This window comes from Podarcis cretensis (assembly GCF_951804945.1).
Source record: "Podarcis cretensis genome assembly, chromosome: 14".
Lineage (NCBI taxonomy): Eukaryota > Metazoa > Chordata > Lepidosauria > Squamata > Lacertidae > Podarcis > Podarcis cretensis.
Genome location: NC_137183.1, coordinates 5,883,843 through 5,898,154, shown reverse-complemented (window position 1 = coordinate 5,898,154; position 14,312 = coordinate 5,883,843). Strand labels below are relative to the sequence as shown.

At 43.4% G+C, this 14,312-nt stretch overlaps 1 protein-coding gene across 4 annotated transcripts in view; it reads left to right on the top strand.

Moving 5' to 3' along the window:
- The first annotated feature begins 1,953 nt into the window (after positions 1 to 1,953).
- RNF111 (ring finger protein 111) overlaps positions 1,954 to 14,312 on the top strand; it is a 55,335-nt gene continuing 42,976 nt past the window's right edge. For all 4 annotated transcript variants that reach the window (XM_079953217.1, XM_079953216.1, XM_079953215.1 and 1 more), the window contains exon 1: positions 1,954 to 2,109. In XM_079953217.1, coding sequence (XP_079809343.1) covers positions 2,064 to 2,109 — 46 coding nt within the window. In that variant the 5' untranslated portion in view covers positions 1,954 to 2,063. The remainder of the gene's footprint in view (positions 2,110 to 14,312) is intronic.

Below are 14,312 nucleotides of genomic sequence, written 5' to 3'. Positions count from 1 at the left end.
CATTAGAACAGGCCATGACCCTCTAGTAGGCCTTAATCCACATCTGAAAACCAAGTAATTTAATCCCAATTATTTGTTAACAATATTCTTTTCACTTTGAAGATAATATTGATGAAACTTGCATTTTTTAACCAAATTATAAATGTTTGGGCAGACTTCATTTGGGGGGTTCTAATCATGAAGCTTGCATTTTTTATATCAATTGTAATCAAGACAACATGAAAGAGAGGCGATAGTGATTAGGAATATACTGCACCTTATTATTATAGGAGGATTTTAAAAGGGCCAATTGTTGATATGTATATAGTGTTTTCTTTATGAAAAATCCCCTGCTTGCATGATAGCAGGTTGGCTGAGCCATTGTAATTTTCATAGGTGATAATTATTTCTATAAACCATAATGGTGACAAGGTTTGCAATTAAAATATAATCAGTGTTGTGATGCTGTATGATGATGTACTAATACATTCTGCATTGTGTAAGTGAATTATTACTTGTTTAGTAAATCTAAACAACTTTTCAACAACCTGGTTTGGTTTGTAGACCTTAGGGTGGAATTGCACAAAGGGAAAACAATGACAACAATCAATATTAAAATCAGTTTAACTGTCAAATCACTGCATACTGTGGACAGGCAAAAATACACTTTTTCAGTTGGGACCTAAAACAAAGCAAAGTTTGTGCCAACTGAATTTCTAAGGAGGGGAGGAGTGTGTTCAATACCCTCCAATATTTCTCCAATGAAAATAGGGATGTCTTATTCAACAACCATAATGATGATGATGATGATGATGATGATGATGATGATATTTATACCATCACTCTGAGCGGCTTCCAACATCTAGAGAGACATAACAAAACATTAAACATGTAAAAACTTCCCTATACAAGGCTGCATTCAGATGTCTTCTTAAAGTTGTATAGTTACTTCCTTGGCTCAGGGGTCACATGACTCCATACCCTTCAACATTTCTCCGATGAAAATAGGGATATTCTAAGAGAAGGGGGACATTTTGGGATCAAATCAGAAACCAGGATGGCTTCTGAAATTCCAGGACTGTCCCTGGAAAATAGGGACACTTGAAGGGTCTGGTGTTCCATAACTGGGGTGCTACAGGTGAGATGGGTCACTCTGGGAGATGGCTCCTTACACCTTCCCTTACTGATGGCCCTACGAGAAAAACCTCCCCAGCTCAGAACTGCTAAGATAACAGCAAAGGGCGCGCTTGCAAATATTCCTTGAACTGCCACCTTGGCTAAAGAACCCTTGGGTTCACTTCAGAGCACCTGAAGGAGGCAGTAGCCGAAACCTTTTGCTGTAAGAATTCAAAATCTCCGTTTTGTTAGGCACTGTAATAAATATAAGTGTGTGTGTGTACACAGAAATGCACACGCAAATACTACTTATGTTTTAACAATCTTGCAAAGAAATGTGAACTACGTTTCCAAAAACAACCCCCTTTTGTTTACTCCTGAAGTGGAAATCCTTAAAAACAAGAGATTGTTAAAGAATTTGAGTGAAAGAGAATTTAGGAGAGATAAAATTAAGTGTGCATTGAAAGGGAACTTAGGAACCACAGTGGGGGGACCGGAAGTCACATTAGAATTAGTAAAGGATGAACTTAAATTTGTTTCTTTCTTTTTGGTATGCGAGGAGTGTTAATTTTGGATTTTTTTGTTGATCGTTATATACTGGTTGATCTGTTTTTCTGTTTTGTTATGGGTTTGTTTAAAAAACAACAACCAATAAAGCATTTTTTTAAAAAAACAAAAAACCCTAAAGTGGAAATCTTAACTCCAGTTCCTGGGAGGAACCCCCCCTCTAAATTCACTAGTGAAATTCACTCTGAAGGAGCAGACGTGGGGTGGGAATTAGGGTTGTAAAGGAAGGCTGCACAGTTGGATGAGCTGTTGTCATGGTATGTTCTGTGCGGGGGTTGGAAGAACTCAGTTCACCGGACACGCAACGAACTACAACGCCCAGGATTCTTCGAGGGAAAGCTGGCAGTTGAAGTGGCGCAGATTTCTGACTCCTCTCCGCAGGCTTAGCTGTGCCCAACTCCATGGAGCCTTGTGCGAAAAGGCTACGCAGTCGGGGGGAAAGCTTTGGTACGTGGGGATAATGAAAGTGCAGGTTATTAAGTTCGCTAGTTCCGAAATTAATAGTTAAAATTTAAAATAGAAATTAGTAGTTTCTACACGTCCCTCTTTTCCCCTCTACGGGCCCACTTTCGATCATTTTAACTCCTTAGTTTTGAAACTTGGGGATACTTTCACTTTTCTTTGCCCCCCAGAAGGCAGCGCAGGGCTGCAGCCCCCTCGATCCAAATCCCCGAAGGGTTTTGAGGCGTCTTAGAAAATAACATTTCCATTGTGGCAGATGACCCTGGTGACCCCTTCCAACTCTACAATTCTTGGATCGTTTGGGACCGTCACAACAACCCCGCGAAGTGGGTTAGGTAGCATTACTCCGCCCCGCATCTGGAGGAAAGCTACCAGGGGCTACCAGCAGGACCCATTCATGGACCCAAGGCAGCTCGCTGCTGGGAGGCCGGCTCTGAGAAGCGTGTGGGGCACCCAGAGTGACGCTACAATGGCCCATCGCCACCCATTTCGCAGTCCTGCAGCAGCAACGAGGCGCAAACAGGATCCCTTCCTGCAGGCTGATCCTCTGCAGCAAGGCGCTGCGTAGTCCTCCGGCCAGTAGGTGGCGCGCCGCCCGTAATAAGCGGTGATAGGAGCGGCAGCGGATGGGGAGGGACGTTAGTGCGTCTCTCTGGTGATGACAAAGCGGCTACAATCTTAACGGCTTTCCCTGCAAACACTTCCAGCTCGCTAATATGCCTCGGCTGGACTCCATGTGCGGGGCGTAGAAAGTGGGGGCAAATACGTTTTGCGTTTATTCAGTCGTTTTAAAAACGCGCACGCAACAAAACCAAGGTGTGCATTCATTCCGCTGCTTCATGTTTGCTCGAGGAGAGCGTGGCCTTCCGCCTGTGGGCGCAGGTTGGCTGATGAAATAAGGATCTTGTCAGGGTTCCCTTTTGTTTTAACTCATCAAAATAAACAAGACCACGATACTTTAACTAGGCTTATTTAAAACTAAACAAAAAACCCCCCACCAACCCTCCCCCCTCCCTTTCCCCGCCCTGCACCCGCACGTGGAGTCGCCCATCGCACTCCCGAAGTGCGCGCTGCGAGGAGAGCCCCGCACCCTCTTTAGGCAGCTGTCCGGTGGCGCTTGGCGGCTTGGCCGTAAAGCGTCGCCGAGTGTCGCGCTTTTGCGTCCGCGGAGGGAGAGAGAGGGGGAAAGGGAGAGGGAGGGAGCGGCTGGCAGAGGAGAAGAAGAAGCAGAAGAAGGAGACGAGGGAGGTGGCGGCGGCGGCGGCGGCGGCAGGAGAAGCAGGACCGGGGGGCGGGGGGCCGCGCAGCAAAGCCAACTGCCCCCGCTCGGGGCTGCGCCCTCGGCCCCGAACCGGGGAGGGAAGGAGGGGACCGGGCGAGAGGAAGGACGTCGCGCCGAGCGGAGCCGTGAGGAGGGTCCGGCGCCAGCTGGGCCGGGCTAGGCCGCTTCGCCCTCGCCCCCCTCAGCGCCCCCCTCAGGTACGCGCTGGAGGCTTCCGTGGGCCCCGGGAGTGGGAGGAGGGCGAGAGGCCGCCCTGCGTGGGGGGCTCCCCTGGGCCGGGGCTGCCCGCCGCTTCACGGCGGAAGGGAAGGTGGGAGACCGCAGAGGAATAGGCGGCGGTGGGCTGAGGGCCCCGACTGGTGCAGCGCCGTCCGCCTTCCCGGGAGATCTCTGTCCCGAGAGGCGTACAGTTCGGGTTGGTTGGGTGGGGGGAGACGGAAGGGGGGCAGCTCCACGCAGCGGGAGAGCTTGTGGGGTGGGAGGGAAGGCAAAATATGGGCAGTTCGGGCTTGGCCGGCCTCTTGCGCCTCGCTTTCCTCCTCCCCGCGCTGGGCCTGTGCGATCTTGGATAAAGAAATGGAATTATTGGTAGTCACTATGCCCTGGTCCAGCACCCTCGAGGGTCTGGTGAACGTCGGTAAAAAAACTGCAAGTGCCTGCATTGAGAAGTTAATAATCCAAATTTAGACTCTTTTACTGCATGTGTTGGAGGGGCGTGGAGAGAGGGGGAGTTGTAAGGGCCACAGCAGCCCCTCCCCTTCCAACACCTTAAGGGGGTGGAAGCTTGAAGTGGAGGGTGAAGAAACGAAATGCAGCTTTAGAAATGGGTCCTGGATTGTTGCCTTTTATGTCATTTCCATATTGACGTGTGATGATTGATTGATTGATTGATTGATTAATAATACAGCACCATCGGTGCACATGGCTCTTTATATGGGAACCCAAACAAAAGGCAGTCCTCTGCCTTTAGAAACTTACAGCTAGAATGCGGTTGGAATGGGGAGATGAGTTGCAAAGGTAGCAGAATATGATGGCATAAAAAGGTAGCAAGAGGGAATCTGCTTGAAAGTGGCTGAAGCAAAGAAAACATGCATGCAGCTCAATTCTGTGCAGGTTTACTTGTGAAAATACCTGTTGGAAATCACTAATGCTTGTTTCTGAGTGTGTATGGGATCACTACATAAGGCTGTTAGTCTTTCATTCATTCAAACGAATGGGTGTGTTTAGCAGGATAAATGCCTCTCTTCATTTGACATTTCTGCTTGATCAGAAGCATTTATTTTTTATTTAATAAAAAAAAAACATTTATTCAAAAGTTTCAATAGAGCATTTTCATTGGATATATCCCCTCCATGTATTTTGTTGTAATGTTCATGAAATGAAGCACTCAGAAGAATTCTTTTAAAGTGTTAATTCTATCATGCAACAACAAGCTATCACTTCGCTTTGGAACACATTTTAAAAAGAAAAACTTGATTAGTTTTCAGATACCTTTTAACTGTATAACTTTCTAAAGAAAGTAGCTGAAGTAGCTGATATTATAGTTTGAAATCTTGTTTATTCCGTTATATTTTACTCCAAGAAGACACATTTATCCTAAATAGAACCCCATAAGGCAGACATGTATGTACAAAACATTTTTTTAATGTGATCCCATTGAGATACCAATATGAAATTTTGCAGGTAGCTCTTAGAAATATTAAATACAATTTTTGAAAATTTTTAATCATATTGATTTTTAATCACCTTTTAAAATTTACAATTTTGTAACTTAACTTTAAAATTTAAAGTAAGCCTATCATGCGACATACCACATTAAAGCCCATGAGGTTTTGAAGAAATTTTAAAGGTTTTTGTGTAGTCCTGCAAGGCCTAAATTGCCGTTTTTTGATATTTCAAACCCTCATAACTCAAAAACAGGATGAGATTTAAAAAAAAGATTTAAACTTAGTTTTGATCATTCAACAAGTGTACAAAATATGACAAAAATTGGATGACATCAGAAAAAAAATGCATCACTTGATATGAAATGACCCAAGGGCAAGACTTAGGGTGATCACTTGCTGTATGCTATCGCTAGAGAAAATATGCCCAAGGTGCCTTAATGTGGATTTATTATCTCTTAACACACTTTCAACACAGCCCCTTTTATTTCTGTCACATGTTCAGAGTGGACTCTCTCTCCCTACTTAAGTGTTTGCTTGTGAATGGAGTATGGATTCTGAAACAGAGTAGGGATGTGACATTGGACTTCAGATGAATGGACCGTAAAAGCTTAAGTATATGGCCCTGATGTGAAGAGAGCCTGAAGAAAAGGAGAACAGGATTTGTGACTTGGGGAGGTTGTATGGGGTTCTACAGTAGTAGGACTAAGATGGAAGACCATATTTGCAGTGGTTGAAGATTGCTCTGCAATTTGTTTTAAGGTTTTTTTGTGCCATGGTTGGCATACTAAATTAACAAACCAAATGTTGTTCACAATTTGTCTGCAGGTTGGAGAGGAGTGAAGTACTCTTGTGACCTGGAGTCCTTATTTTATCAATGTGTAGCCCTTTTATTAATGCTTGAAATTTGATTTGAACAAATGGCAATGGACCTACCCTGCTGAATCTGAGCTGGTCTGGGGTGGGTCAGTGCCTGGACTACATGGAAAGCCTTGACTTCAGCATGGGAACGGGGCGGGAATCAGAAATCTAAATGTAGTAGGACAGGGAGAGGATGAGAGCATTTCAATCTTAACTCCTCCCCTCTCAAAATAAAATATCTGGTGGTATCTTTGTACATTGTCAAAGGCCATGTAGCAAGTTGGATTATGTGGCAACTCTGAACCTTGGCAAGCTTTGTTGTCCTCCCAGGGTATATATTTTGTGGAATCACTTGCTAACTGTACTGTGAAATCTGTTTACCAGGCAGGTTGCAGGTAAATTTAATGTAAATCGAGGTTCAACTTTTACATGTGATTGGGGGAGTGAAGGTGGTGAGAAGTTGATGAAGGGCAAACGTACAATAGCTAGCATTGTGTTTATATACACAACATATACTGTACATGCATAGAGTGGGATGAGAGAACTACAGTGTCTGGTTGTGGATCTGCTGTTAGTTAAACACACGTTGGCTATATGCCAACTGGTCTGTCCTGAAATGGTGGGTCACAGTGGTGAGGAAATCATGTTAACAAGGACTTAATGTATTGTGTTTCTCTTTACAGAGTTGAGTGGGGTGTCATTCATGTGAATGAATCTCCCAAGTGGTAAGCTCCCCCCTCCCCGGGTTACATGATAGTAAGAGATCCCCTGATGCTTACTGGAATAGCTGGTGGCGATCTTCTCTCCCCGCCCCCCACTACCACCCCAGGATCCTAAGGGGTCCATAGCAGGAGATATAGGACTATAGACCAGCCTTCCACTATCCAGATGCTTTGGCTTATCTGGATTTTGTTGGGGCTGAGTGAAGTTGTTGTTGTTATATATATATTTTATATCCCACCTTTTCCCCTGTAGCCCAAAACATTTGGGGAAGGCTGGTATAGTTTGTATAGGAGTGTTCAAACTTTGCCAGGTGCCAGGTATGTTTTGCGACTGGCACAGGTCCAATTGCGACCAGGTGGAAATCTCTGGATGGCGGCTGGGGAAAGCAAAAAGTCACTTAGAGAAGAATCTGAAATATGTCATTGAAGCTTGACTTTGTTTTTTTCTGGATTGTTTTATTTGATGTTTTGATGTGTTGTAAATGGCTTTGAGATTTGGTCTTTAAAACATAAAGAGGTATAGAAATGAAAGGAATGATTATGATGATAATGAAGTCCACTGCAAAACAAAAACAAATGAACAAAAACGGCACCTAGCCATTCCATTGTGGCAACCATAACCCAGGTTTAAGGTGCCATTTGGTGGTATTTATCTATCTCATAATTTCTAACACTGTTGCAGTGCTACTAACTATTGTAATCCTGGTGATATATGAGCAGCTCTCTCCAATGTGAACTGATGAGGATTGCTGTGGTGCTTGGTCTTCAGTACATTAATGAAAGTACTTGTTAATATACCACTCCGAATACTGCTATTATTAGAATGGCAGTAGGGGAGAAACAACAGGGGTAGCAGTGAGATCAGAAAATTGGGCTGTCCTTAAACATATATATATATATATATATATATATATATATATATATATATATATAATTTCAAAATTGTGTATGCCACATTTCTACCAGAGTTGACATGGCAAGTCTTCTAAAAACAGCAGTATAATAAAACATAACACAGCAAAGCAAAACAGATTATCCATGAATACTAATAAAAGCATCAGTTGGATAGCAGCCAACACACCAACCTGAAACAGAAAGAAAGGCAATAGGAAGGGGGGATGGCAAACCATTTTTATGTCTGAATGAGCAGCCAAGATGGCTAACATGGAGCCTCTGATATTGTTGTGATCTGCATTCAATATCCTGAACTTAGCCAGCCATGCAGTCATAGGAATGCTGCCAGAAGTCCCAAGCACAGGGATTGTGACTTGCCCACTACAGAGTTTGCAGCAATTGTGCAACTCCACCACCCTGATCATAATGTCTCTTACCCAGCAACAAGCTACTGTACAGCACAATAGAAACACCAATTACTGTGGTGCTAGTCAGTAACAATTAGCCCACTTCCCTTCCTCTTCAATATGCCCATTGAGGGTGTAGAAAGCTGGAGCATCAACCTCATCTGTGACTTAGCACCAATAATGTGAGCAACCTGTGCCACTCCACATGCTTGACTCCAAACTCCCATCAGTCCCAACCAGTATGTGACCATTGGTCAGGGATAAGGTGAGTTATAATCCAGCAACATATGGAGGACCACGTATTCCCCATTCCTGCACTAGGCCAATACTCTGAATTGCTGCAATACAAACTATAAAAGACTGGGTTCAAATGGAAACCCTGGTAGATGCTGCCACTTCTTCCTTATCTTTAACTCTTGTTGTATGCTGATTTCTTCCATACCAGTAGAAAGCTATGTTCCCCGGAGGCTCCTGAAGGACAGCCCTTCCATCTGGGATGACTGTTCCCCCTCACTGGCCTAACCATTGAGAGAAGAGTTATCCCAGATGGAAGGAGTGTCCTTCAGGTGCCTCTGGGAATAGAAATTCACGGTAAGATTTTCCTTTCATTTCTGGTTATTGGTGCTCTTTAAAATAAGCTTTTTAAAAAATGAAAAATCCGTGTCCAGAATCAATTTTCAGAGGTAGTCCCGTCACACAGTGGCATGAATATGCGGTGCCTTCCTAACGTATTTTACACTGCTGTAGAAACTGCTTTTCTGTGGGTTCATTACACAGCACAGCTGTAATACTTGAAGGCTTGGAATTGCATGGCCATTGGCCAGGGCTGATTGCAGGAGTCTTTCCCACACATGTCCTTGCAGCTTTATAGATCAGTGGTTTTGGGGCCACCACCCCCTTGGTTCTATAAACTCGGTGTTCCCGACTTCGGGTTAGCGCCTCTGGCAATGGCGGAATTCCTCTGATCGGGAGGAATTTACTCCGTGGAAACGGGGTCTGGCCGCCATGGCGAAGGCGGAGACCCACTAAAAATCACAGGCGGGAGAAGCCTGTGAACCTGAGATTCGGCTGGCACCTTTTGCACCTCCCCTACTCGCGGGGAGACCCGGTTTCAGGGATCCGGAGCGACGTGGGGTGAGCGGCGCGTTGCTTCGAATTGATTGCTTCTTTCACGGAGTGAAGCCGCATTGCTGTTGCCGGGGAGCGCTGACTTTTTCCTGTGGACAATTCGATTTTAAACAACTACCCGTGAGTAGAACGGAAAATTGGGTCTATAAATGTCTTAATTTGGCACTGAAACGGGAAGGTTACAAACAGGAAGTCCGCCTTCCCCTTTTGTAAATATTGAAGCAAAGACGCTGCAAGCTAAGGTCTTGGAAAGTCTTCCGCAAAGGATTAAACTTCCATCGATTAAAACTATTAAACCCCCCTTGGAAGCAGGAGAAGAGGGGGTAAATTTTGGATCGCATAAGCCTGCAGGAGAGAGTGATGAAAATTAAATCACCACCGCTCTGAACCTGGAAAGGGGCTGCCAGTAAGATTGACGTTTTGAAGTTCATTGGCTGTGAATAGAACGTATCTTGACAGTTAGCTAAATAAGAGAAATATATTGTTTCCATTGTCCTCTTCTGCGTTTAAAAAGGAGGAAAAGTAACTGAAAATTGAAACTATATTTACTGTTTGAACTGTGCTTAAAAGGATTGACACAAATAGAAACTGTTTCCCTTTAGAGGGAGCCTTTGAAACTGTTATAAGAGCTGAGCTGGGGGAACCAGCTGCAAGATAAGAGACTGTGAGAATCAGGGATTGACCTTGGACTATTTGAGAATGTCGACAGAAGTGCAAGAACTACCTACTCTGGAAGAATGGCAAACAAAGGTGATGGACTTTATGGGACTGGCTGAGATGACGGGCAGAATCCGTGACCAGGGGAAAGAGACAGTGGAAGAGGACTGGAAGAAATTTAAAATATATCTTAAAAACAATTGTAAAATTGAGGAATGTTAAGATGTCAGGGGGTAAGAGGTAAAGAATTGCAGCAGTAACTAAAAAACTAAAGGAAACTTTATGAAAGGGAATTAAGACAATTGACTTAAGGGTTGCTAAAGAATCATTAAACAAGGATGCAGGGACGGGGAGGTACGGGGAAGTCAAAAGAAAGAAGAGTATGAAATGATGATTTTGAAGTTATATTGGTTTAATTGTTTTGTGTGCCTTGTTTGCTTTTTGTTTTTCTTTTGTTTGTTTTGTTGTGTCTTTACTATCTGTCTGAAAAACGAATAAAAATTAATTTAAAAATAAAAAATAAAAAAAGAGAATGTCGACAGAAGAAGTTTTAGTGATTGCATTATGTAAGATAAGTCACTCGTTGGAACAACTCCACAAGAAGACAGATGTTATGACTACTAAAATTGATAACTTGGGACAAAAAGTGACTAATTTGGGACAAAAAGTGAACATCAATACAGAAATTATTCAGGATCTGATACAGGAATCTACTTTGACAGGGCAAATTGTCGAGAAGGCGAAGAAGAAAGTTGCTGTTGTTGAACCTAAAGTAATACAAGTGGGAGCCCCAGCCTTACAGAGGCAAATTGTGGACTATAAGTTGAGGCCTTTTATGATTGAATTTAGAAAAAGTCAGATTTTGAGGATCGGAGCCCTGCCTGGACTGGAGAAGGAAAGTTGGATAGATCCCTTCATGCAGGGATTTACTGACTTTTGGGATTTGGACTTGGGTCGTGAGGAGATTGGAGCTGTGGGGGCCTTTGGATTTGGAGGAATTTTGAAACATGTCTTGAAATACCTTATGGATTTTAGATTTAACCATGGAGATTTGGTTGACCTGTCGAGAAGGAATAAAAGCATTGCTAGGGTGGAGCTTCCCCGAGATCTGCTCTTCAGTATCAAAGGAAGGAAAATAAGAACAAGATCAGTAGAAGACAAAGTAAAGTGCATGTATAAATATGAAGAAGACCTGCAGAAGGGACTTGGAAAAGAGTTAAGAGCCTCGGACAGAAGATCACCAGGTTGATGGACTATATGGAATTGACGAATGACTGGCAGTATCCGAGACCAGGGAGAAGAGATGGTGGAAGAAGATTGGAAAAAGTTTAAAGTTTATTTTTAGAAATAGAAATATTGTAAAATTACTGAGTGTTAGAAAAATGTTGGAATGAAATCTTATGGCTTTAGTAGAAATGTTATAAGGAGTTAAGCATAAATAAGCATTATAGTATTAATGGAAAATAAGGGTAAAAATAAGTTAAGATATTTATATGACAGAAAATAGAGAAAGATGGAAAGGAATTGCTGAAACAATTAATAGAAGTGGAATAGAGAGGTGAGAGGAGGTCGATGAAACAAGGGTATGAAAGATAGAGTACTGAAATGGTATGATGTATGTTTTTAAATTGTTTTTGTTTTGTTTTGTTTAGGTCAATGTGTCAATGTTGTGTTTTGTATTGTTTATATATTGTATTGTATTGTTTTTTCCCTTTCTTGTTTTTTTTCTTTTTTTCTTTTTTCTTCTCTATCTTTTTTGTAAGTTTTAAAAGTAATAAATAGTATTTTAAAAAATAAATAAACTCGGTGTTCCCTACCATATAAACAGCATTATTCAGAATAGCAGTGTGCATGACCCACTAAGGAAGATGAAAACACAATAAAATTCAATGCAGTAACAATTAATTGCACATTTATTCACAATCCAGTTAGAACTAGTTTAATTAATTCAACAAAATTGATTATCTTGATCCAGTGCTACCAGCTTTTCAGTCTGAGAGTCATTTCTTAGATATCACATTTAGTAACTCCTTCACTGTTCCATAAATTCTGAATGCAATGGATGGGCCTGATGAAGTTATACCAGTTTCCCACTCTCTGGTCTAAAGTCACATAGCAGGAGTCTTCTTAAATCACTACATTTAGTAATCTGGAAGTCCATTTCGTTGCTTGGGGAGAAGGTGGACAACAGCACTAAACTGTGTTCCATCAAGGTTCATGTTGGAAATGCAGCAAGGAGTTTAACCTTTGTCTATAGCACAGAGAACAATCAGAAATTTCCTTTTGTAACCAAAACTTGTATGATTTCTTAAACTTTGGCTTCAGCTCAGTCATTTTGTAGCTCAGGTAGTTCTTTCTTCACTACCGCAACTTCCTCAATATATCTGAAAATGGATTTCTAATATGGAAATTCTATCAAAAGAAGATCCCCCAAATCACTTAGACATATCTTAAACAGCATATCCAAATGGTGACAAAAAGCTTGTAAACATATTGCTCTGCTTTCCTTTGAACCGCATCAGTGAGGCCAAGAGGGGGGTCTTGTCGTTTGGGCAGCCCAGGACCTGCATACATACTGCCCAGGCTTGCATCCCAGAGAGGTCACTTCAGTGCTTACAGCGGTTTGACTTCACCCCCAGAGGCGCACTCCATTGTCTGTCAACAACATCCCACTTTTCTCTTCTAGCTCAGACAAGTTGGTACAGTGTGCAACACCTTACATTGCACTTGAATAGAGTTAACTCTGAAGTAAATATAGAGATGACAGATTTGGCCTCAGTTACCTCCAGCACCCCCTGACACCCCCCTTGCCTCTTACTGCCCCCCAGGTAATCCCATGTCCTACTAGGGATGGTACTGTTCTAGAGGTTGCAGCTGTTCTGTGGAATGAATCTCTACGAAGGCATTGCCCATGGAAAGGCCTATAAAGAACTCTTGCTAACAACTGGCTTACAACTATGGCTTATGCAATGCCTCTTGTAGTCTCCAGTGTTAGTTATTTAACTTCGCAGTGTTTTTACTCTCTGCTTTGGCATCCAAAGCATTTTACTCAAAGTAGACCTGAAATTAATGGCACTGGCTTCATGTTCATTAATTTCATTTGGTCTATTCGGAGTAAAGCTCAGATACCACCCAGTATCACTGCCAATGTGCATGGTTTGTCATCCGAGACTTTCCTGGGCCTCTGCCACCTCACATCATTGAATGAGTCTCCGGACCTCTGCTGCCCAGTTTGGGAAGGAGTGGGTCATACATTGTTGAACAGAAAGGTCTTTACAATAAGTGGGCAAGAAAGGGGTTTGACAGATATCACTAGGGAGGGAGTTATGCATCTGTACTGCCCCCAGTAAAGGCCCTTTCCCTGTTATCTGCCAGTCACATCTTAAACTCCAAAGCTGATATTGGGGCTCAGGTAGGTTTCCTCATACAATTTGGTCCTCTAAAATTTTCATACCAGCACTTTAAATTGAGTGGCCTACCCAGACCATACCTCTCACCGGCCCTGCTCTGTGTCCTCTTTGAGTGCTTTTGCCTGGCTGAAATGTGTCTTTGAACTGTAATGACGCCTCTTGCTTATCTGGATGGAGAAATGAGGGTAGGTGTAGAAACCTCTGACTTTTGCTTGCCTGGAATATAGCATAATGAATAAAGTAGGGAAGATTGGGAGCCATATTTGGTTGGACTCCCAACTCCCATCAGCCCAGCCAGGGATAATGGGAGTTGTAGGTCAGCAAGCATCAGCTGCCCATCCCTGGTATAAAGGGAAGAGCCATGTCCATTGTTCTGCCCACACCCGCTTTTGTGCCCTGCCCACCATTCATCTGCAGCAGCAGCCTTCCAGAAGGTTATGCATGAGAGAATGTGGCCTTGGGGCTGAAATAGGTCTCCCACCCCTGCTGATAGGAGGGGGCATGATAGAGAGAAGAGAATCTGAGCCTTGGCTGCAGAGTGGAGTATGTTTCTATATCTGCTTAGGAGAGTTGTCATACATCATGTAGGATGTTCTCTGGAGTGTCAAGCTCAGTCAGCTCCTGATGTTTAGAAGATTGGGGTGGAGGTATTGGAAAAGGTTCACTGGCACCTTCAATGGTTTTGGGCTCAAGTCAAGACTGTTGGCATTAGCTTACAAAAGCCCCACAGCTCAGGACCAGAATGTCTTGAGGGCCACCTAGTCCTGCATGAACCTTCCACCCTTTGGTCAGGGGTGACCCTTTGGAAATCCCTACCTACTGTGGTCAAGGGTGTGGTGACTCTGTTTTTCAGTGCTTCTGAGGTTTAGGTCCTCAGAATTCGCTAGGGCCAGGTCATAATAGTGCTACTTGCACATCTGCCCATGATTGTGGTGTTCTTAGTTCTGCCTACTCGTTGTGTTGCTTTGATGTCTAGTACAGTGGTCTCCTGCAAACCTAGCAGTTCAAAAGCACGTCAGAGTGCAAGTAGATAGATAGGTACCGCTCCGGCAGGAAGGTAAATGGGGCTGCTCTGCCTCGCCAGAAGCAGCTTAGTCATGCTGGCCACATGACCCGGAAGCTGTACACCGGCTCCCTCGGCCAATAAAGCGAGATGAGCGTCG